This window comes from Prunus dulcis, chromosome 5 (assembly GCF_902201215.1).
Source record: "Prunus dulcis chromosome 5, ALMONDv2, whole genome shotgun sequence".
Taxonomy (NCBI): Eukaryota; Viridiplantae; Streptophyta; class Magnoliopsida; order Rosales; family Rosaceae; genus Prunus; species Prunus dulcis.
The window spans coordinates 6418845-6443463 of record NC_047654.1 but is presented as its reverse complement, the minus strand read 5'-3'; the positions used below and the strand labels follow the sequence as shown (position 1 = coordinate 6443463).

At 41.0% G+C, this 24619-nt stretch overlaps 3 protein-coding genes and 1 long non-coding RNA gene across 4 annotated transcripts; 2 read left to right on the top strand and 2 right to left on the bottom strand.

Moving 5' to 3' along the window:
• The first annotated feature begins 331 nt into the window (after positions 1 to 331).
• On the top strand, positions 332 to 1015 carry LOC117628915. Its single transcript, XM_034361459.1, has one exon. It carries the CDS (start codon positions 332 to 334, stop codon positions 1013 to 1015), a length of 684 nt encoding a protein of 227 aa, XP_034217350.1.
• A 5271-nt stretch (positions 1016 to 6286) lies between these two features.
• On the top strand, positions 6287 to 6973 carry LOC117628914. Its single transcript, XM_034361457.1, has one exon. It carries the CDS (start codon positions 6287 to 6289, stop codon positions 6971 to 6973), a length of 687 nt encoding a protein of 228 aa, XP_034217348.1.
• An 890-nt stretch (positions 6974 to 7863) lies between these two features.
• LOC117628837 lies at positions 7864 to 8195 on the bottom strand. The gene is made up of 3 exons (XR_004586024.1): positions 8120 to 8195; positions 7972 to 8040; positions 7864 to 7895 (listed from the first exon to the last, which is right to left on the bottom strand). It is a non-coding gene; the product is annotated as an uncharacterized LOC117628837 (long non-coding RNA).
• A 5480-nt stretch (positions 8196 to 13675) lies between these two features.
• Positions 13676 to 21186, bottom strand: LOC117627310 (ATPase 11, plasma membrane-type-like). Its single transcript, XM_034359332.1, has 21 exons — positions 21123 to 21186; positions 20825 to 20944; positions 20601 to 20699; positions 20384 to 20521; positions 20101 to 20235; positions 19256 to 19435; positions 18803 to 19006; positions 18581 to 18700; positions 18021 to 18140; positions 17509 to 17631; positions 17313 to 17417; positions 17095 to 17239; positions 16536 to 16700; positions 16218 to 16456; positions 16073 to 16105; positions 15908 to 15989; positions 15600 to 15760; positions 14932 to 15144; positions 14544 to 14726; positions 14157 to 14332; positions 13676 to 13899 (listed from the first exon to the last, which is right to left on the bottom strand). The coding sequence occupies exons 1-21, from the start codon at positions 21171 to 21173 to the stop codon at positions 13806 to 13808; spliced, it is 2886 nt and encodes a 961-aa protein (XP_034215223.1). The 5' UTR covers positions 21174 to 21186; the 3' UTR covers positions 13676 to 13805.
• Between the last annotated feature and the right edge of the window lie 3433 nt (positions 21187 to 24619).

The following is a 24619-nucleotide window of genomic DNA, read 5'->3' as shown; positions in this document are numbered from 1 at the left end:
CACCATGGCCAGAATCCAAAACCCTGATGCTGTAGTCCAGCAGTTAGATCTCCCTCACGGTCCTCCGCCAGGACTGGCATGGCCATACCAGGAAAATCCTTTAGTTGCACAGATTGCTGGACTGCCAGATCACAGAGAAGTCCAGGCTGGCCCAAGAGAGGGAATCCTTCCTAATCAAGAGCAGGAGGTCCCAGCCCGACCAAATGACCTTGTATTGGTTCAGCAGAACCAGCCAGAACCTCAGCCCATTCCACCCTTGGTGGTCCAGCATGATCAACCTTTGGCATTTCAGCCAGAACCACCAGCTGTATTGCCATATAGACCCAGAAGGATGGACCCTAATCCATTCCCTCCACCCGCAAGAGGGAGAAGAGGCAGAGGGGGAAATAACCTTTTCGCTAATCATGACAGGAATAGGCCGGGGGTAAACTGGAGAAATCACCTAGACATCGAAGAGCAGGAAGGGCACAGGGAGGAACCTCCACCCAGACCATACAGAGCGGAGGCCAGGATCGATTACATCCAGCCACAACTGGGACAAAATCTTCCCCCCGTCAATGCTTTGAATGACATAGGGGCATTGCAAAGAATGATCAGAGAAATCATGGAACCCGAGGCTAGGAGAGGGGAAAGGCCTACTTACAGAAACCCCTATCCAGCCTACATCGATCAAATACCGTTGCCTCCAGGTTTCAAAGTACCAAACTTCACCTTGTTCAACGGGGAGGACCCCCATGCTTCCTCAGTTGAACATATAGGCAGGTTCTCCGTCCAATGCATAGCTATTGAGAACAACCCTTTGTTGAAACTAAGACTCTTCGGCAATTCTCTCTCTGGACAGGCTTTCACCTGGTATACTAGCCTGCCAGCCAATTATGTGCAGACTTGGGAACAGATGGAGAACGTCTTCCATGACTATTATTACAGGGTCCAGCCAGAAGTCACCATTAGTGGCTTGGCCGCCCTCAAGCAAAGCGAAGATGAACCAGCCCAAGACTTCATAACCAGGTTCTGAAAGCTCAAAATGAAGTGCCGAATCCCCATGGAGAAGAGACATTTCATCCAGATGGCCCAAGCTGCCCTTAAAATCTCTCTCAGAAAGAGGTTCGACGGGATATTGTTCGGGGACCTGGTAGAATTGGCTGATAAGGCTTCCAAATACGAGGAGCTGCTCAGAGAGGAACAACAGAGAAGGAACTCCTCTAAAGGCACTTATTACAAATCCCCTTCCTCTTCGGTCCACCTAATTGGGGTGGAATCACAGGAGGACACAGAAGAGTCAGAAGAGAAAGAGGTTTCGGTGGCAGAAATGGCAAAACTAAAACATCCTATTAGTTGCAAAGCCCTTACAAAGCCACCTAAAGACCAAAAGCCACCACCATTCACGGGAGGATTCGTTCCCAACAAGCCAATGCAGAACAAGGTTTACTCTTTTGATTTAACCAAGGTTGATGCTTTGTTCGATGAAATGCTGCTGCAGAAGGCAATAGAAACGCCCCACAGAATACCCAAGCCGGAAGAACTCAAGGGCAGACAGTACTGCAGGTGGCACAACTCTTGGAACCATTCTACCAATAGTTGTGTCGTTTTCAGGGACGTGATACAAGAAGGAATAACGGCAGGAAGGTTGAAACTGGCAGAAAAACCTCCATCGGTCACAACGGATCCTTTCCCTCAACCACAAGTCAATATGGTCAACTTGAGTTGGCCAGAACAGAGGGAAACTCAGCCAATAACAGATGCTAGTTGCAGCAGAAGCAGAAGGATCATAAGGAAAACCAGCCAAAGACCAAGAACCACCATATCAGCTGGGGTGGTCCTCTGTAGCAGGTGTAAATGTGAAACAGAGCTAGAAGTGGTTCTAGACAGGAAAAATCAGCCCACACCTAGCGTCTTCGATAGAATTGGAACCTCATCCCGAGACAAAACAAGACAGGAGAACTGTTTCAGGCCTGCACAATCCAGCGAAAGGAGAACAGAGCAGCCCAGGAAGGAAATACCAATCAAGACACCAGGAAACGAAAAACCCTTGGCAACAGTCATAGAGGGCAGATGGTACTCCGTAGGAAAAAGCGGTAGACCAACTCTGGAGTTAACCAGAACTCAAATAAGGAGAATCCAGAGGCAGTACTGCACACATCTTAAGAGCCAGAATAATACGCAGGTACATCCAGAGACCAACTCTGCCGGGAAAGGAAAGAATCCTGAAGCACTTCCCCAGACAGAACAGAAAGCTTGTCACTCAAGAAAACTACTGGGGACAGAACTTTCCGCCAGATCTCCTGTCCATCCAGCCTCATCATCAGGTAGTCATCTCCACATCATGCAGACACAAGGCAAATTAGAGGCTACCCCACAGCAAGGGGAAGACGACCCCACGGAGGAATATGAAGAGGAACAATTGGACTATGGAACATTTGCAGAAGGACAGAATGACCCCCTCGGAACTGAAGAACAAGATGATTGGACCGAAGAATACGGGGAAGAACTGATGGAATTTGAGGAAGAATTGGATGCTGAAACAGAGGCTTTTGGCGCAGAGTTAGAAGACTTACTACAGAGTGACTTGGGAGTTAACATGGGGTTCATCCTACCAGAAAAATTCAGGGCCGCCGAGGGACAAGAAAGCACCTTGGAAGGAGATGTTTTCTCTCAGGAAAGCTTTGAGTGCAGACTGGCGGAAACAAAGGAGATGCCAGAACAACAGGCAGACAACGTCAGAACAGGCGGAACTACCAAAAACCCAGCGGAAGAGCAGTTTTGTTTCCCCAAACCGACCAGAGAAATGGCAAACCACCTCAGGCCTTTGTTTATAACAGCAAACCTCGGAGGCATCCCTATTTCCAAAATCATGATAGATGGAGGTGCAGCCATTAATCTATTACCCCACAGAATGCTGAGCAAAATGGGCAGAACAGAGAAGGATTTGATTCCAACCCGTTTGACCGTCACCAACTTCGCTGGGGGCATCACAAAAATTCATGGCATCTTAGACGTGGATGTCATAGTTGGAAGCAAGGAATTAAAAATAGCATTCTTTGTGATAGACACTACTTCCACCACTTACAATGCACTACTTGGCAGGGATTGGATTCACCAGAGCTTTTGTGTTCCTTCCACCCTCCACCAGCAGCTAGCACTATGGAATGATGAAGGCCAAATGGAGATTGTAGAGGCCGATCCACGGCCATTCCTACCCTCTGCCATGTGTCTTGAAGCAAGGTATTATCATGACGACCTCGGTCCTTTTACTTTCTTTGGAGTCAACCAGACCGGCCGCCCCCATGGTGTCACGGCCCAAAGGCTCATTGAAGAAGGTCTAGCCAATTCCATGGAGGACTGGAATAGACCTTTCTACGCTAAAAACTCTGATGATTAGTCCCAATCAACTGGACAAGGATCGAGCTGCAACAATCCGATCCATCACAAAAAGATTGTTGGTATACTGGGAAGAAAGGAAGTTTTTCATGCACAATCCAGCCACCAATATGGCAGAATTCACGCACGAAAGTACAAAGGAGCAAGAAGAGGAAGTTTTGCAGGAAGAAGTATTAGATTATGCACCGGCAGCATTGGATGACTCCCTGCCAGAAGAGGAGGATCCTCTACAAGAAATAAACTTAGGGACAGAAGAAGATCCAAGGCCTACTTTCATCAGCACACTTCTAAAAGAACCACTCAAGTCTGAACTCATGGCACTTTTGCAGGAGTTCAGAGATTGTTTTGCTTGGCACTATCACGAGATGCCAGGACTGGACAGACAGCTAGTAGAGCACAAACTGCCAATCAAAGATGGCTACCTTCCAGTTAAACAGGCTAGGAGAAGAATGTCCATGGACACGGAACTAAAGGTCAAGGAAGAAATAGAAAGGCTGCTCAAGGCAGGATTCATCAGACCAGCCATCTATGCCGATTGGCTAGCAAATATTGTACCTGTCCTCAAAAGAAAAACAGGGGCAGTTAGAATATGTGTGGATTACAGAAATCTGAACGAAGCATCTCCCAAAGACGAATATCCTATGCCAATGGCGGACATGCTAATAGACGGAGCTGCTCATAACCAGATGCTATCTTTCATGGATGGCAACGCAGGTTATAACCAGATCATGATGGCAGAACAAGACATCCACAAGACAGCCTTCATGTGCCCAGGGCATATAGGTGCTTTCGAATATACTGTAATGCCTTTCGGTTTAAGAAACGCTGGTGCTACCTATCAAAGGGCAATGAATTCCATTTTTCATGATATGATAGGACATTCTTTAGAAGTGTACATAGATGATGTGGTGATTAAGTCCCCCGAGGAAGGAAACCACATATCAAGTCTAAGGAAGGCATTCCTAAGAATGAGGCAGCACAAGCTAAAAATGAACCCCAAAAAATGTGTTTTTGGAGTCCAGGCAGGAAATTTCTTAGGATTCTTGGTTCACCAGAGAGGCATAGAGATTGACAAGAATAAAGCAAAGTCCATCATGGAAGCCCTACCACCTCGGAACAAAAAGGAACTTCAGAGTCTCCTAGGAAAAATCAATTTTCTAAGGAGATTCATATCTAATTCCGCAGGAAAGATTCAGCCTTTTTCTTCCCTGTTAAGACTAAAATAGGAACAAACATTCAAATGGGAAGAACAGCACCAACGGGCATTCCAAGAAATAAAAGATTACCTCTCAAATCCACCAGTTCTGTCCCCACCAAAGAGAGGCAGACCACTCAAACTCTATGTGTCTGCATCAGAGGTGTCCATTGGAAGCTTGTTAGTCCAGGACAACAAGGAAGGAAAGGAGCAGGCAGTTTACTATCTAAGCAGAACACTGACAGAAGTAGAGAGGAGGTATTCCGCAATAGAAAGGCTTTGTCTGGCCTTGTATTTTACTGCTATAAAGCTCAGACATTACATGCTGCCACACACTATCTATATCATCGCCAAGACAGACTTGATCAAGTATATGTTGACAAGACCAATGCTGAGAGGCAGAATTGGGAAATGGACTTTGGCTTTGACAGAATTCACCCTCAGGTATGTCCCCCAGAAAGCTGTCAAAGGGCAAGCTGTGGCAGATTTCCTAGCAGATCACCCAGGAGAGGAAATTGAAAACATGGACTCTTTGGACATAGCAAATGCAAATCTACTAACTAGGGCTCATGTTTGCCTTAACAATCCAATCTATTCGATTCATCTTACACCTTGGAAACTATATTTTGATGGATCAAAGACAGATAAGGCTTCAGGAGCCGGGGTTGTTCTGGAAGAACCATTGGGGGTCAGACATTGCTATTCCTTCCAGTTAGATTTCCAGTGCACCAACAACAGGGCCGAGTATGAAGCTTTGATTATAGGGCTTGAAATGTTGGTAGAATTAGGAATCCAATCCGTGGAGATCTTGGGAGATTCCATGCTTGTCCTAAAACAGATTGCTGGAGAATACAAGTGTCTAAATCCTTCCCTGGCTGTATATCTAGTAGCAGCTAGAAATCTGTTGACAGAATTTAGAGAAGCTACTTGGGAACACATCCCAAGGGAAGAGAACTTTGCAGCCAATGAACTGGCTCAGGTGGCATCAGGCATACAAATGCCCGAAGACTGCGTCCAGAGGATCATCAAGATAGGAAGAAAAAGTCTACCGTCGGTTTTGACTAGAGGAATGGAGATAGAAGTCAATTCTGCCTTAATCACTAAAGACGATTGGAGAGAGCCTATCATGACTTACTTGCAGTATCCCACTCTGCCCTCTGAGAGAAGAGTGAGAATCATGGCTACAAACTACCTCATGTGGAATGAAGATTTGGTCCGAAAAAGTAAAGATGAGGTGCTATTAAGGTGCCTCGGAAAGACAGAATATATGAAAGTCATGGGAGAAACCCATGAAGGGATCTGTGGAGCTCACCAAGGAGGAAGAAAGATGTGCTGGTTAATTAGAAGGTATGGCTACTTCTGGCCAACCATGTTGAAGGATTGCATCAACTATTCCAAGGGATGTGAAGCTTGTCAAAGGCACGGCCCAATCCAGCAGGCTCCTTCCGTCCCTATGAATCCAGTGGTAAAACCATGGCCTTTTAGGGGATGGGCAATGGATCTCATTGGCAAAATCTATCCAGCCAGCAGCATTGTTTTATCATTGTTGCTACAGACTATTTCACCAAATGGGTAGAGGCCAAGCCAATCAAAACCACAACTTCTCAAGAGATCATCACCTTTATAGAAGAACAGATCATACAAAGATTCGGCATTCCAGAATCAATCACAACTGATAGGGGTTCTTCTTTCATATCTAGGGATATGCTAGATATGGCAGAAACATTCAAGTTCAAACTACTTCAATCTACCCCTTATTATGCTCAAGCTAATGGACAGGCAGAATCAAGTAACAAGGTGATTATCAATATCATCAGAAAGATGCTAGAGAAGAATCCAAAGCAATGGCATGAAAAGTTATCAGAGACTTTGTGGGCATACAGAACTTCAAAAAGAGAAGCAACTGGCATGACCCCCTATGCTCTAACCTACGGCCATGATGCAATTCTGCCTATGGAGATAGCAGTCCAGTCTCTTAGAATTGCTCACCAGCACGATCTCACAGGAGAAGACTACTCTCAAGCCATGTTACTTGAATTAGAAGAATTGGATGCAAGTAGGATTGACACCCTCAACAAACTCTTGGAAGGAAAACAGGCTGTATCAAGAGCATACAATAAAAGAGTTAAAGACAAAAGTTTTGAAGAAGGAGAGATAGGCTGGAAGGCAATTCTGCCCCTTGGAACACACATAGCTGGATACGGAAAATGGTCACCTACATGGGAAGGTCCTTTTGTGATTAACCAGATCCTCGGAATGGGGGCATATAGGTTGCAGGACAGAGATGGAGTTATTCACAATGCCCCAATCAATGGCAAATGGTTAAAGAAGTTCCACCCAACCATGTGGGATTCACAAGCTATGCAGACAGACCCCGGGATAGAGAGAGAGCAAGGCTAAAACTTTGTCTATTTTATGAATCCATTTTTGCTTTAAAAGTAGTTTCGTTTTTACTTCCAAAAGTTATGTTTTGTTTACTACATCAAGGGTAAAATAAAAATAGTAAGATGCTGTTTGAAGGAGAAGCAGAGCAAACTTTATTTAAATAGCCACCATAGCGGCAAATTTGTCCAGGTAAATAAAGAAACAGAAATTGAAAAAACTAAAATCCTAATTTTCTAAGGGTTTCCTGCAGATTCGCTTTCTTGACAGAGAGTTCCTTCTGGAGCAACACCCCTTGGTGGATCGAGGCTTCTGCAATCTCCAAAGCTGGCCTGGAGGCTGCAACCATGCTCTGCACCAGGAAAGTGGCCTTGGTCTTGGAGCTCAGTCCGGTCCCAAGCCTGTTCTGCACCTCCCTGCACTCTGCCAGTTGTTTTTGAAGCTCTTCAATCTGCTTCTCCAACTTATCCGCAGTAGCCTTGGCCTCCTTATATCCAGCCACCATCTGGTCCAGTTCTGCCTTCTGCTTTGCGAAGTCAGCCAGATTGGCTTCGTGTGTAGCTTTGCAGAACTCAGAGGTCTTGAAGGTAGGCTTGAGATCCTCATAGCGATCGTGCAGATTAAGCACATCTCTGGCCAAGCTCAGGCCCATCTCAAGAATGGGCTTTGGAGCCATGTTCTGTCTATGCAGCAGGTCCAGATCTTTCATCAGCTGATCTAGAGCCCCTTTATCTTCATCAAACTCCAGCTCAGTGGACTGCCAGATTTTTAACCTCTCCATGGCCTCCTGCACTGCTCTAGGCTTTGCCTTGCTCGGAGGAGAGCTGAGTTTTTCCAGCTTGTCCAGTTGAGCATCCAGGTCCATCGCTTCAAATTCTTCCAGTTCTGGGTCGGCAAAAGAGGCCGTGGCAGATGATCCTGGAAAGGAATGAATTGGCATCTACAGAAGAGGGCATAAGTTAGGACCAGGCAGAAAGTAAAAAATGATAAAAGGCTCAAAAGTTATGGAAACTTACAGCGACAATAGGAGGCTTCAGGGGGCTGGATACAGCGGCCAGAGCACCAGTAGCCTTAGGCACTTCCACCTGGAAAACTTCAACTGTTAGAAAAGGCAGAACAGACAGAACAGCACGAAAACATGAACAAGTTGAGAAGGAAAATTACCACAACCACAGGAACAGCTGCAGTTGTCCCCATCTCAGCCTCCGGGACCACAACGGTTAATTCTGCCTGATCCACGGAGTCTGATGCAGATGGCTCCATCCGATCCTCGGCCTCTGGAACGGCAGTAGAATGTTCTGCCTCAGCATCCTCAAAAAGAGCCAGTTCTGAGCTAGTCAGCTCAGCACTCGGACCCTTTTGTTGCTTCTGCGCCAAGGCAATGCTCTCCGCTATCACCTCAGCAGGAATCTCATCCTACAAAAAGGGGGTCAGAACAGAAGGAATAAAGCGAAAGAGAAACTAACGCAAGTCACAGACTAAAACTCACATCATCTTCCGCCCCAGCCACCTTCTTTTGGGCCACCTCCTCCAGCTCCTGCAGCTCTTTTTCCTGCTCCACCTCCTCAAAAGCTTCTCGCAGCTCGTCATCCGTCCCAGAAGGACTGACCGGGATTGCTGCGGCCTCTTCTACGGCAAAGTACTCCACTTCACCCTTCTTCTTAAGCTTTTTTAACTTAGTGGGAGGAGGAGAAGGACTCCCAGCTGGACAGAACAAAAGCAAAAGATTAGAAAAGAGAAAGCAGAATAAATTCAGAAAGAACAGTTGGAATGTTCCAAACTCACCAGGAATGCCAGCCCCTTTTCGTTTTCTTCTACCAGAAGGAACACCCTCGGCAGGGGTTTGTTCTGCCTCAACATCATCCTCTTCATCAGCAGAAGGAAGCTCCAAATCCCCGGCGGCAATGACAGAAGAGACTGCACCAAACAGGTAGAAATTAAAAGCCAATCCAACAGGAAGAGACAAAAGAAAACTAAAAGGGGAGACTTACCTATCTCTTCTCCAGCCTGGACAGACTGTCCACCGACGTTCTTTGTCAGGGAAGGATCTAATAAACAGGCAGAATACATGTCAGAAGCAGATCATCAAGACAGAATAAATGACAGACAGAATCAGATATCTACCTTCTATAATCTGCGCATTGATGTCCTTGATGGTCTGGATCATATGCGCCTTAGCCTCCCCCTCCGCAAGAAGATGCCAGTTCTCCCAGCCGTCAAAAAGCATCTTCAGGGCAGTAACGGAAGCGGGTAGACTTTGGAATCTGGCTTGCCACCAGGCATCAAAATCGGCGGAACTGCAGGAATTTGGTTCCCATGAGGGGTAGAGGGCATCCGCGCTGTTGTTGATCTTATTCACTGCACACCGAGCATCCTTGTGCACCTCCAGATCATCTGCATCTCTCCAGGAAGAGGCCCGGTTACAGCTCCGATATGACTTCAGCGGAATAAGCTGAGGGCAGCCAAGCTGCCTTGCACAGAAGTTGGGATGGTAGACTTCTGCCCCCAGATGATAATTTGGAGGTTTGCCCCCACCATGGGGCAGATCTCTGGGCAGAGTGATACTCAGAAATTTCTTCCTGAAGTCTGTTATGGCAGCCTCGTCTTCTGGCTCCTTCTCGAAAAGCCGAAATCCAGTCTGGAACCAAGGATAGGTCCTTCTGATCACCACTTGCCACTGAGCAGCCGACCTCTTGGTACAGTGCCTGAAGAACATCAAATATTCCTCAAGAGAGCGCTTGGGCACTTCTGCCAACATCAGGGGAAGGGCCAGAACTTGGTCTTCAGGCAGAACTATGTCTGGAAATCTTAACTCAGGGAAATATACCTGCAGCCAAATCTGGATCATCCAGAATGCACCAGGAGCAGACAGGTTCAATGGATTCTCAAGGGTGGCGGTGTATAGATTCTTGAAAAGATGAGCCAGAACTGTTGGTCCAAGCCCCACATCAGTATGATTATGAAGCGCTTCCACCAGATGCCTGTACTCAAGCAGAACTGCTGAAGACCGATTGGGGAAGACAAAACGATTCAGCCAATATAGAAGGAACAACATATGTTGCTGGTCCTTGTCCTTCTCAGTACTGAACCTCTTCAAATAATTGGAAAAGGAGCAGTTCTGGTTGATCGTGGCTGGAGAGACAGTAAAAGGAATAGCCACTTTCTCCTGATTCTTTCGCCTGTGATAATCTCCAACAGCATCAACAGGTCTGCCATGGGGCCTAAACCCAAAAATCTGAGCCATATCCAGCAGAGTAGGGGCCATGGGACCCACACGGAAGTCAAAGGTGTTGCTGGCAGAATTCCAAAAACACAGGGCAGCAGCAAGCAGGTTCTCGTCTCTGTTAATCGAATGCTTGGACAGAAGGATTGCATCATAAATTCCAGCTCTCCTCCAGTGACCCCCATATCTCGGAAGAAGTTTGTCAATCCAGTCAGCCCATTTGACTGGGCTGTTCCTCACCTCGCTGGAAGGGAAGGATCGGCTCAGATTCTTGCTAGCCCAAGAATGAGAAGCTAGGGCAGAAGTGCTTTCAAAACACAAAGGAGCCTCAGCGTCTCGTCTTAGCAGTTCTGTCACCTCAGCAGGAACAGGGCCAAACCAGTGAGGCCCAAGCACCAGAGTATTCTCGAACAAATGAAGAACGTTCTCATCCAGATTCTTTTGAGCAAAGGGGTGAAGTTTGCTCCTAACCTCTATTGCGTGGGCATCAATCCCACTCCCAGTGATGTAATCAGGAGGGATCGAAGCTGAAGAAGACTGGGCACGGGACCTTGGAGAAGACATTTTCGATTTCAAAGAAAGGGAGCAAAGAGAGGGAAAATACGGGGAGTTTGAAGGAAACGATGAAAACCCGAAGAAAAGTTCTTAGTTTGAAAAGATAGAGTTGGTGAAACAATCTGAAAATCTCCCTCTTAAAAAGGGGGGGAAGGGCTCGAAACGTAGGAGGAAGAAGAAGAGACGGCTCCTGGTGATTATTAGCTAGCTAGTAACTAGCTAATAAAATAGCCGTTTTTTCTCTCCCACGAACTCCAGACAATTATAAGCGGACGTGACAGCGGAAAAGACTGGCGCGCAAATTCGTGGCAAAAAAACACTAAGTCTAAAAAACCGCTCCAGGAAAAACGGTTCAGACTTAGTGGGGGCATTGTTTGGGCCTAAATTTGGCACACCCAAAAGAAATCCAAGAAGAAGGCCCGTGGAAAGAAACACATACCCAAAACCCAAAAAGCCCAAAGCATGGAAAGCCGACATTTGGGCTTTAAAAGATCAGCCCACAAAATTTGTTTGGATTCAAGCCCAAGAAACTAAACAAATATATCTCCCACGTGGCTACCTCAGCTATTGAGAGGGGCAACATTTTCAACTAGAATTTTTATGGGAAGGGACGTCTCCGGAGAACTGCTGACAGGAAATCAAGAAGCCCACCTGTTTTCAGAGATTTGTTTTGCCCCGAAGACAATAGTCCATCTTTTTAAAAGGATTCACAGGCCATGCCTTCTCAATTAGAACAGGAAATAAGGAATTATTCAGAAAAAAAACAGAAGAAAACCAAACCGCCATGAAAAGCACACACAAGCGTTGGCATTGGTTGAAACAAAAAGCAGTCGCCCAGGGAACTAGGGGAGGGATCACTAGAGACTACTGAGAACTTGTCTGCCACGGTTGATAAAGATCTTTCCTGAGAGATCTTTTTGCCGCCCATTTAAAGTTTAAAAAAAACACCTCCAGAAGAGGATCTCTTATAAAAACAGAAGCAGGCAAGAAAGAAAAGGACGATCAACTCATCAATCAAAAACACAACACCAAGAAAAAGCCAAGAGCTCACTTGAATTCCAAAATTCAGACTTAGAAGACAAGTCTTCTAGAACGAGACACCTCGTTACAAATTTGGTTCAGCAAAAGCCAAGACAAGCAGAGTTTGAGTTTTCACAAACGTGGAGACCCCAGAAAAACTCGGGACGAGCCTTGTTCAAACAGAACAACTCTCGCGGTACGATCCTTAGCTCATCACACCATCGAGAATAGCCACTTCTGTCCCTTTCAAGCAGGAAAAGTTGCAGTTCTGCCTATTCAAAAGGCCTCATGAAGCGTGAAGAAAACGTAAAGCTCTGCCAAAATCCAACTTTGGTATCGATTTGCAGGTCAGCCTAGCATTTGAAGTCACAAAGCAGTACGGACCAACCCAGATATGGCCAGTCCAGCCTACAGCAGAATCTTCCATTCAAGCGGAAACGAAGTTCCGACAGTCTTTTAACTTGTCTAGAGTTAAATATGTGTATTTATTGTCTTGCAAAAGGCAGTTCTGCCCGAACCAGTCCACTTCTATCAAACACTTCTGGCCAGAACAGCCGTTTTTTTTATATACTGAGATAAATTATGAAAGTCCTTACCAGTCTAAGGCAAGAAAAGAACTTACTTGGGAGATATTCCTCACCAAAATTCACAATCGTTTGATTTTTAGAAGTCAGTAACTTGGGGCGCAAGTTATCTATTCTAAAAAGAAGTCTGCTAGAATTCAAGTTGCTAGCAGTGGCACGCTCGCACACCAAAGAAAGCTGACTCGCTTGACCAGTACATGGTCTCCAAGCCAGTGGGGAACTTCGCCCTTCCATCACAGGAGCTAAACGCGAAAACGGGTGAACAAATATATTACACTTGATACATATAATAAGATATGTGAGCTTGACCAAAAAAACAAAGATAAAATATATGAGTAATTTAGTACCACATAGAAAGAATTCCTATTATGTTCATAACTTAGTATCGCATATAATGAACAATATTAAAACTCAATAGTGAATAATAATACAACTTCATCTATATATATAAAGCAAAAGGTAGAGAATGGTGAAACATTCAAAATACCAGAAAATACCATTGATTAATGCAAACATGAAGAATTGAAATTATTAATTAAATCAGGATAATATGGTAAATTTACACTTTTTCATATTAAAAAATAATAATAATAAATCAGATTATTGATCCTATTTTTATGGAATACAACTACCAATTATCTTTTTTAATTCTAAAATAAATTTTTAATTTAAAAAATAAACCTCTCGTAAGCGCGGAAGCGTTTGTAGAGAGGCTAGTAATATATAACCAAAAAAAATACAACTCCATAATAAAATAATAAATAACATTAAACATATGCTTAAATTTATCTTTAAGAAATTTTTTATATATGAAAATTTATCCTAGATAATATTGAACGTGTGGGAAATTATCATCTCCGACATTATCCCGATAATATCGGCGAGACTGTGGTGGGATCAATCAATAATTTTAGTTGTTTTGTTGTGATAGAGAGTAATTGTAGGACAGACTTTTGTGGGCCTTCTGGTTTTGCTTGTAGTCGTGATCATGCTGGGGGAGACCTTATTTAATTCTCTGTGTTGATATTTTCTTCATACGAGCGATTTTGAGTGACTGAAAAGTTGAACATAAGACTTCGTGTGTACAGATGAACTGTGGTTCGTAAATATTCTCAACCAATTACTTTAGTTACAAGCCCTTTTTTTCTATATGTTAATAATTTGATGTCGGCCAAACTAGCAGTGTTTTTAATCATAAACACAATATCAGCATAAAAAAATATCAACAGAAGATAATGGAACATTTGAGCCATATTGATCAAATCAACCCCAAAACTCATCTTCGAAACGATAAACAGTGGGAGATTAAAACTTTTATTGATATTTTATTTTGCATTATCAAGCTCTGTGTCCATCAAACCCATACAACATAAGGAAAAATGATCAAGAATAAAGGAAAGGAAAAAGATCAGAATGGTCAGACAGTGAGAGGGAAACTACAATATCCAAAAGTACACCAGAAAATGACTTAGAGTGTGTAATGTGGGTTCACTTCGATATCTAAACCCCTTAGCTTTGCAAAGGACTCGACCTTCCCCTTCAGAGTGTGAAGCTCCCTCAGTCTGCATTGCAAAGAAACAGAAAAATCAAAGTTAGGCAACACACAACACTACCAAAACATGTAATAACGTAAGATGCTTATGTTGTCAGACGGTGAATCTAAATTGTTGATTATGTTGATTTTTGTCTGAATGTGCAATCTAGATTCACAGTCTATAAATATAAGCAGTTGTTTGGCAACATAATATTTCTCATGTTTTATATATGCTATTGGTATATGCAGAAAACTTGAACTATCCAACGCAAGAAAAAGGCCAACCTTGCAATCTCTGCACGTCTCCTGGCTTCTTCAGCCATGATGCTAACGTCCCTGAATGTGTGCCTCTCAGGGATGTTCCTTGACTCGGATGGGAGGCCATGGACCGTTCGCTGTTCAGCAGCCCATGCAGCCTCACGAAATTCTTTACCGAAGTCCTTTTGGGTGTTGAAAGCCGTCTGCAAAATTATAGACATACACATAAATGTGGAAATTCTCTTAGAAAGGTCTAATGAGAAAAGTAAGTCCAAAAGTTTTGTTAAAATCTACAAAAGGAAGCCTAACAGAGGAACATGGCAAACCAAGCACAAATTTTCATTCATTCTTGATGTCTAATACTAGGAGAAAAAGAAAATTGGGTCAAGAGATGGAAGGTTCAAATTCACTCACTCTTTTGTTCAATACCAAACTCCATGCCCTCCCACTGAGCGCATATCGAACAAAAAACTTGATAGGATCAAGTAGCATATAGATGAGAATGTTGTATAACCATATGATTCCACACCAACGCCAGCCGATGGCGTGAATTCGAGCAAATTCCCACGTTGCTTGAGCAGATATTGCTGTTGCAACCTGTAAGCATGGAGCGTTTCGTATTATGAATTCAAACCGTTGTAAGTTTAGTATTGTAACTAAAGTTTTCTGAACAAAAGGAAGTTTAAAAAGGATATTCCAAGCATAAACTTTGATGAATGTGAAGCATTATTTGAGCCTGAAGAATTTCTATCTAATGTTATATATTGAAAGCTTTTTGATTGAAAAGGATGAAACTGTTTACCAGTTGAGCAACTATGAAAGCAGTAACAAGAAGAAGACCAGGTCTTTCTGTGAATGACCACCCTCTGGAGCGAGTAACAAAAATTAGAGCCTGGCTGATGGTGCTAACTTGAAGGTACATGGCAGATGCTAGCTTTGCATTTAGTGGCTCGTTGATACTCTTTTTTGTATAATAGAGCGGCCCGTTGAAGATATCATCTGCTTTGAATTTTTTCTGAGAGAGAGAGAGAGTTTAAAATCTTGATCATTGTCATCCAGTACAAAATGTAAGCCCTGACAATGTTCATCTATGCTAAAGGCAATAACCATGAAATGAACCAAATGCAAGTTTACACATGCCAAACTGAGAAACTATTAAAATAGGGGACTACTAGGATTTCTTTTAGGCAAAAACCCTACTAGGATCTGAAGACAAAAGGACAAAGAAAGTTCTAGATGCCATATCAAACTACCTTTGATACTGAAAATTTAAGCTTGTAGGCTATGGGCTAAACAATGTATCAGCAAAACATAGAAATAGTAACAGTAAGATAAAGAACAATTAATAGATTAAGAGAATCTAATTCATATAATTTCCCCTTGCAAAACTTCAGAAATTTAAAATTCTGCTTTTTTTATCTGGATAAATCAACGGGTTACCAGGAAAGGATGCACAATAATCATGTTTACCTGAAAGAATTGAGTTTCGTAAGTGATATAGAAGAATGCAACTGTCGTCAAGGCGAGGTAACTGCCTAAGACAATCCCAGTTGCAAATATTTCACTGAGCTTCCAACTGTCAGGAACTGGAGATGGCTTAACTCTGTCTTTGGATATTGTCATAATAGTACCTGGTAAGTAGTTTAAAGTTCAGGTTTATTTTCAAAAGGAAGAAGGGGAGTAAATGAAGAACAGTAGAAAACCGAGAGTTCACACTCAATGAACTCTGTTACAGACAAACACGAGATGAGAGAACTTAAAGGGTTAGTAATACTTACCGTCATTAAGAATGGCAATGATGAGGACCATAAAAGGAGGGAAATCAAATTTCCAGAATACAGCAAGCAGCAAGAAACCCAGCTGTAAAAGAAACCCAGTTAGAAATGAAAACTGACATTACAGCTTGCTTATATGTGACAGAAATGGGGTCATGAACTACTTACGACAATACGTATTGTTATGGAGACGGCATATATCTGAAAGAAAGAAACAAGAACAAAAAAATTATTGAAAACAAACCCAAGATTCAGTACCAGGATCACTTCCAGATCCACTTGCTAAAACAATGAGAAGAGATAATCCCCTTACTGTGTAATTCTTCATTCTTTGAAAGATTGCACGGCTTGTCAAAACAGCACTAATAATTACACTCAACCCAGGTTCTGTCAGTACTATGTCAGATGCACTACGAGCAGCATCTGTGGCATCTGCTACAGCAATTCCAATGTCTGCTTTCTTCAATGCAGGTGCATCATTAACTCCATCACCTGTCATTCCAACTATGTGTTTCTTACCTTGTAATCGCTGCACGATCTCATATTTATGCTCTGAAATGAAGCATCAAGTCAGGCAGAAGCAATGCAAAGTTGACGTACAAAAGTAACAAACTATAACAAACATGATTACCAGGAAAGACACCAGCAAAACCATCAGCACTCTCAATGAGCTCATCAACTCCTAGAGTTGCATCTAAGCCATCCTTATTTTCACCAAGCAACGCCGATGATGGATACATGTTTGTACCCATCCCAAGCCGTCTTCCTGTCTCTTTCCCAATTGCCAGTTGATCACCTGGAAAATAATTCAATTACGGAAGTCAAAAGAAAGTTTTGAAAAAATGTCTGAAATTTAGGGTGCTGAGAAGGTTGGAGTGGAAGCAGTCATAATCTATGAAGTTCATCATAAACATTAGTCACTTCGGATTAGTACAAGATAATGAAATTTATGAAGTTCATTATAAATTAGTGTCCTGAACGAGTAAATTGATAGAAGTAACTTCAGAGTTTTCAGCAACTTTTCTGGTAGTGAATCTTGTAGTACAGATAAATCAGAAGAACGAGTAAATTGATAGTTTTATGACCCGACCTCTCGAAACTGATGACTAAGAATGAGTAGACTGAGAGTTTTTTTTTAGTATAATGTAGCATTGAATTGAAAAGAGAAAAAACTCCTTTTTTTCACATACCTGTGATCATTTTAACACTCACACCAAGATCTAAAGCTCTTCTAATAGTTTCAGCACTGTCATGGCGTGGTGGATCAAACAGCGGGAGAAGACCAACAAACTCCCAAGGTCCACCAGGACTGTCTTTTGTACCAGCAGGAACTTCCTGTAAATTACAGAAATCTCCTCAACCATAATGCATGCATCCAAGAGTGGGTATTTGTTAAAATCTTGGTTACCTGCTGAGCAACAGCAAGGGATCGAAGCCCACGCTCTGCAAATTTGTCAATCACTGAGTGTACCCTTTTCTCAATATCTGATCTATTCCATGCCAAATTGAGCATCTACAAATTACACAAATAAAAGGTTTTTGTTAGGTCATTTTTTACTGTGAAGGACTAAGAAACCAAGATTTCAAATTGAGACATTAAGTACCTGCTCTGGTGCACCTTTGCTCACTCTGTGCATTTTACCAGCTTGGTCTATGTATGTAAGTGCTGTCCTCTTATCAGTTGGATTGAATGGAAGGAAGTGAATTTCTGTTATTCCAGCTCGAGCCTTACAAATGAACCCAGGAGAAACTCAGTTCAATGAAGCTTTAGTGAACGAAACACATGATTGCATATGCAAGGTTCAAAACTATACAGGAAATCTCATAGCCTAAATGCCCTGCCCTACATAGCTCTGCAAGTTAGAGTAGAATATATGCTATATCTGTTTTTTTTTTTTTTTTTTTTTTTTTTTCAGTTCACAGAAGTATAATAATTTTGGTGGCGTAATATGATACTATAAATATGCACTTCTTGTTATCGTACAACAATAGATTCACATTGGAATTGCACTTCAAGACTGAATTGAAACACCTAAGCAGGCTCAACTTCCCCTAAACCTTCAACTTTAGCATCCTATAAGAGTTGCATAAAATTTTGGGTTATACAGTCTCCTACCTCCTTAGGATCAGCTAGCATTGCAACAATTGCAGCATCAATAGCATCTTGATTCTCCAACCTTGAAGCTCTTGCGGCCATCAATACAACCGTGTCCTTTTCAACACCTTTGGCAAAAACCTGCAAAATGGAAGTCTTCGTCAAATGTCAACATAATGCAATAGTGCTTAAATATAACATCCATGGAGATACAGTAAAGCAGAACCATAGTAGGTTTCATCTTTTCGTTCCAAACAACATTATATAGCAAAATATTTAGCTCTACTTCGTACATTCTGAACAACAATAATGTAAATCTATCTTGAGTCCTTATGTTTCTGATTATATAGCTTAGAACAAGAAGGCTCCGGAAAGAAGATGTACTTTCTTTACACATATGGTTCTCTCAGACCACTGGGAATAGAAATAGAAAAATCTTAAACAGTGAATAGCTTTATTCTGTAGATTTAAACATACCAACAAAATGTGAATTGATAATAAACTTCAATGAGCAAGATATTTACATAGTTCACAGTCATATCTGTCAAAAAATTTAGTCATATGACAGGATCAAGAATGACCTCTATGAGATTCTTGTCCACGGTTAATTTGTTGAGAGTTAAAGTTCCTGTTTTATCACTGCAGAGCACATCCATCCCAGCCATTTCTTCAATAGCCGTCATTCTCTTTGTGATTGCACCCTGAAAAGAACTCAGACAAACTATTACTTTGACTTCCACATCAAAGAGAGTCTAACTCAGCACTGAAATTTCATGATATAAATTAAATGCAGCTTGTTATACCTGCTGAGCTAAACGATGAGAACCAATGGCCATGGTGACGGACAGAACTGTTGGCATAGCAATTGGGATGCCGCCGATAAGTAGAACAAGAAGGTTATCTATTGAAGGACGATAAGGTCTATCTTGACTTATTAAGACAATTATTTCAATCACAATTCCAACGGCAATTGAGCAAATGCAAAAGTTTCCAATAGCCGTTAAGACCTGAAACAATCAGTCGAAATGGTAGTTTAGCCATGTGAAACCAGTAACAAATTCTCATACTCAAGATGAAACATTCCCTAACATGGGTGGATTTCACTGTCCCGTTACCTGTAAGCAACAAACTGAAAGTTTTTATGCTGCTGAGTTCTAAATTGAAAAGCATCTCATATGAAAGATGCCTATTGGCTTGACATTTTACCAACATGAACATATGACTCTATTAAGATGAAAAGAGTTCTAAAAAGGAACCTGCTGAAAGTGCCCAACATGTGTCGTGCTTTCCACAAGATGGGCAGCTTTTCCAAAGAAGGTATGTACTCCAGTTGCAATGACAATTGCTTCGAGTTCACCTTGTTTACATGTTGACCCAGAGTATACTCCATCACCAGAATGCTTAGTTACTGGGAGTGACTCTCCTGTAAGGGCAGACTGAAAAAGAAGAAACAAATAATAAAACAGAAAGTTCGGAAAGTCTGTCACAATAGAAGGCGAGAAATAGTAGAACCAGGTGATATAGGGATTTGTTAACCGCTCATAATGGGCCACTTATCCATTAATGTTCATCTTAGGTATGAGCTCCTCTTGAAAAGACAATAATGCCAATGGTTTCTAGACTACTTGTTTTATGGCATCAACATTGAAATTAATTTGAATTTAACATAACATGAAAGAACTTCTAAGGATGAGGAACCATGTTAATCTCCCACTGCTCAAGGTCATTTTAATCTAAGAAATTAAAGATCAAGTAATATGGAAAAAGGATGCATGGATGGCAGAATCAAGGACACATAACTTCATTCATATATTTCCTGCTTATCCAATAGGAAAGTAACATTTAAGTAACACTTCCAGTTACGCATGCCAGTTATAACTAAATTTCAACAGTGCATTGTGTTTGAATTTAAGGGTAGATTTATTATAAGACCTGAACATAGCAGCCTTAAATAAAGTCCCAACCTCAGTTAGCTTGAACCTTTTCCTTTTGCTTGGTCTATTCCTAATTTCCTTATCATATTCAAATTTCAATACACCTGTATATAAATCACCATGTAGAAATGGCTCATAACCATAATAGTAGAACATGACTTAGCTACCTGATCAATTTTTAAAGGATCTCCTTCAAGCAAACGAGCATCAGCAGGAATTATATCTCCTAATTTGATACTAATGATGTCTCCAGGAACCAGCACAGAAGCATCTTCCTCACTCCATTTTCCATCTCGTAAAACCTGTTGAGATTTTATTCACTATCAACTTTACAGAAGGCAACAAAAAGAATCAAATGAAATAAAACCCTATGAACAGAACAGAAAGGAAACAGTAAGGAAGTGGTTGGTGGAGAAGGGAAATGCAGTTCATCTATAAAAATGAGATAACCTTGGCTTTTGGAGCCAGTCGTGCCATAAGGGCTGCAGCTGCATTTCCAGCATTATTTTCCTCTATAAAGCTTATTGTTGAATTGATAATAAGTAGTGCCAGGATGCCCACGAAGTCATAAACATCTACACCCTTTCCCTGAAAGAAAAAATGTTTTCAAAAATCAGTTAAGAAACCTAAGTTCTGGTCTCAATGGTAAGATGAACTCCTGACTTACGCCTCCATGTGCAAGAGTTATGGACATTAGTGCAGCTGCTTCCATAACCCAAGACAAAGGGTTCCACATAAATCCCAGAAAGTTGAGTAGTTTACTTTCCTGCAAAGAAAAATACTGTATTATAGAACAAGAAGGTGGAAGCTATATCTGCCTAAGAAACAATTTAAAGAATTTAATTACAACAACAGACGTAAGAGCACAAGCTGAAACAAGTTCTCCGAAACCTTTTTCTCTTCAAGCTTGTTGTAACCAAACACCTCCAACCGCTGTTGCACCTCAACAGAACTGAGACCCTCGGCCGTGCATTTCAAATTTTCAAAGACTTCTTCAACAGGGATGTTCTCCTGCCAGAATATATAAGATTAAAGAAATCTGACAGAATACTCAAAAGACTCTAATATGACAGGTACTAGGTACTACTTCACAGAGAGATCCTCTTGCACACTAGTTCTATATGATTAACATAAGATTTTGAAGAATGCTAGTTTAACACCAAAATGTAAATAGATGCAGAACATGCACCAGATCAACAGCTTCCTTGCATATAGGCTCAAGGGCAACTGACGTGTCCATTTCGGCTCCACTGTCTTAGCCCTCACCGAGAAACGGAAAGATAGACAATCTGCGAATTCAGAAAGTTGTCATATAAAAAAGTTCGACGGATGCAAACGTCATCATTTAACAAATAATAAAAAAATCTAATACAGGTTGGTGAAATATGATTCCTCTAACATCTTGAGGCCACAGCTTCTTGTATCAATTTCAAGAAGACCACATGTTCCATTCACCTAGTTAATGAGGAAGTTGATGACATGTGAAGAAAGACAAATACAATTTGGAACTTATAGTTCCTGCTTTATGGTTCGGGAATATGAAAATCAGGCTTAGTTGAGTGGAATTTCTTGTTTATTCAGTTTTTAAGCATTAGAAACGCTACTATCTGTCTGAGAAAAGGAAACGTAAATTTTGAATTTCAAATGGCAATGGCAACTAATCCCATTAGTTTTTACCTCACCAAATGAACAAGACTCATCTCATCAGTGAGTGTTGGATATATTGCATTGCATGGAAATTAATCATATCTTTAGGTTTTATAATGTGTAAGATGATATTCAACACAATGATAACTAGAAACCCACAGAAAACATAATTCAAACAACTGATAGGCAACACAAAGTGGTCATCAGGGGATAAAGGGTTGGGCTTTGAAAATGCCAATATGTACCAAATCCAACAGAAATCTCAAGCAATCAGCTTCCTTCACATGAACATTCTTCACCAAACACCAAGGGAAACGGGTCGAAAAACATACAAGAGCTTGGGATATATATACAACCTGCCATGCAGCCCAATTAAGCCTCCACCATATAAGACATACAAGTAGAAAGTATATGCCAGTCTTTGACAGATGAGAGAGAGAGAGAGAGAGAGAGAGAGAGAGAGAGAGAGAGAGAGAGAGAGGAACAAAGCAGCGGCCATTTGAAAGAAGACAAAGGCTGAGCTTCTGAAACAACGCCGCCGGCATATACAGCATAGCAGAAAGCTGTACTTTCCAAAGAAACGAGAAACCGACGTCTGAAAGTGAATGGAAAGACTCTTGGTGTGGTTTGTAGTTTGCTCATATCGGAGCAAAGCAATATATTTGCTTCTTTTGGAAAGCCCTACAAAATGGCTTGAAAGGTCACAATCCTAATTGGTCCTGGCGTCAAGTACTTGTACTTCTTTGGTTTCTTTTGGCAAAAAACCTTGGACTCTTAACGGCAGTACTTTTGAAGTTCAAATGCCTGTCCAAAACTGTTTGTATTTTTCTATTTTTGCATTCAAATATTTGTACCACATTTATCAATCACATTGTTAACCAGTGTGGATCTCATCTTACGTATATAAGTAGACGTCAAGTGCAAAATAGTCAATATATGTGGTACAAATAGTATTATCTTTTATTCTTTATTGAATATCAAACAAATTGAGGAGCATCCTCTACTTTTTTGTTTTATTTTTTTGTTTCCTCCTAGGATATGTAGAATCCACTTGTATTAAAAAGGTGGTCAATAATGTAATAAATAAATATGGTCCAAATAGCAACATTCTATGATTAAAGCTACGTTTAAAGACTTCCGTTTAATACCCTTTTAAACAAAAAAACTACGTAATTTTGAACACAAGCAAAATACTCCCAAAGGAGTTTATACTCATGCACTCAGCTCATTATTTTTACCACACTCACTACAAGAATTTGATTCTTATCATCTCAATAAATAATTAAACTTAAAAAAATCAATCATGCTACTCGTTATTTAAAAATAAAAACAAAAGTCAGGATATATGGTTACAGCAAATGTAGTTTCTCCTCATTTGTTTACGGAGTATCCTAAGGGTCAATTGCCATCGTACTAGGGCACTCTCTGTACCTTCTGTACGGTTGGCTTAACTCTTTTTCACCCCAAAAAAAAAAAAAAATTGGAACTTTGAAATAATCGAAATCGAATAATTTTCAAAGGATTTCTTGTACTTATAAATTATAATAGCCCTAATAAAAGTCAACCGAATATGAGTTTGACAATCAAGAACAAGATGTAATAGGTCCAAAGGATAGGACAGTTTTCGTGAAAAATTATGGTCCCTTGTTTGTAATCATGAATGATCAATCATGCCGATGATATTTGATTATAATTGAAAAAAAAAAAAAAAAAAGGGCATGCAAGGTCACATTGATATCATGTTGATCTGGTTTAGGCTGTAGAAGCTTGCTGTAATGGCAACAAGAACCTACTTTTGGCCTTGAGGAAAACATCCAAAGGTTGAGCAATTTCTCAGTCATCCAAATATTATTGTTTAGTATTTTACAACAATCATGTGTTTGCTGGAAATTACCCTAAATCTGGGAAAACAACAAGTACTAAAAATAAAGTTAGACTTTTGATATCAAATTGACTAGTATCATAGTAAATAATAAAATTTATCCACATGACGTTAGATCCGAGATATAATGATTAGGGCAATTATACGAATACTTAAAAATTGTCACGAACCTTTCTCATGTATAATTATATGGTACATTCAATGTATCGGTGCATTGTTTTATCAATAATTGAATTTTAATCTTTTAATCTTTTAATCTTTTAATCCAAGAACTGGAAGTGCAATGCACTAGTATATTGGATGTATCATGAAAGGGACTCCACTAGTCAGTTGTCCAAAAACAATTCTCGAGTGTCTAGAAACAATTCTTGGGTGTCCATTTAATCACATATCCTAAATATTGTATCAGATTGTTGAGGGAAGTGGTAAAGATGGAATTTTGAACACTGGGCTCAAATTGACCAAAGGTGACCCAATGGGATATAGTGTGGAGGGTGATGGAAGGGAGCTGAAAGCTGGGCCTAGCCCAAAAACAATTAAAAAAATGTCAGGTTGCATTGAGTTTAGCAAACCTCTCTTCACTTTTTTATATATTACAAAGTGGATAGTTTTTATTAGATTAATAGGAAAAAAGAGTACAAAGGACAAGGAGTTATCTCAATAGCAATATGGCAGATATGGACCTAAGACAATTGAAAAGCTGAAATGATCTAGAGAGATTCATTCTTGAAAATAACTTTTATATAATTAACCCCTTCCTACCATCATAGATTCTCCTAATCTAGTTTAATGGCATCAAGGACAAAACTGGCCGCTAATTGGCATAACTCTCCTAACTAGAATAAGAACACCCAGCAAACTCAACTAAGTTTCTAGAATTATGAGAGGAAAAAAATATCAAGATAATAAAGTTTCTGAACTTTATTGATCAAAAAAACCAATACTAAAAATCTAAAACAACACCGACAAAAGGAAGAAAAACTCCGCTAATCTTCCTCCTGAACATGACATAGAGAGCGCCACCTAGTCACTCTATGGCCCTAACGCGCCAATCAACATTAGATCTACCATGACAAGAAATAACACTTCAAAGAGCTAGAAAGATGAGGCACATCCAACCCAGATTCGTAGTAGAGACAAAGGAAGACCATATCGGC

Excerpts from the sequence above, each read along its gene's own strand:
- LOC117628915 (XM_034361459.1), top strand. The coding sequence starts at position 332 with ATGGACCCTAATCCATTCCCTCCACCCGCAAGAGGGAGAAGAGGCAGA.
- LOC117628914 (XM_034361457.1), top strand. The coding sequence starts at position 6,287 with ATGGCAGAAACATTCAAGTTCAAACTACTTCAATCTACCCCTTATTAT.
- LOC117627310 (XM_034359332.1), bottom strand. The coding sequence starts at position 21,173 with ATGGACACGTCAGTTGCCCTTGAGCCTATATGCAAGGAAGCTGTTGAT. Across the intron at positions 16,701-17,094 it reads GAGTGTTAAAATGATCACAG|GTGATCAACTGGCAATTGGG; the intron begins GTATGTGAAAAA and ends ATTATTTTCCAG. Across the intron at positions 16,106-16,217 it reads AAAGAATGAAGAATTACACA|ATATATGCCGTCTCCATAAC; the intron begins GTAAGGGGATTA and ends TCTTTCTTTCAG.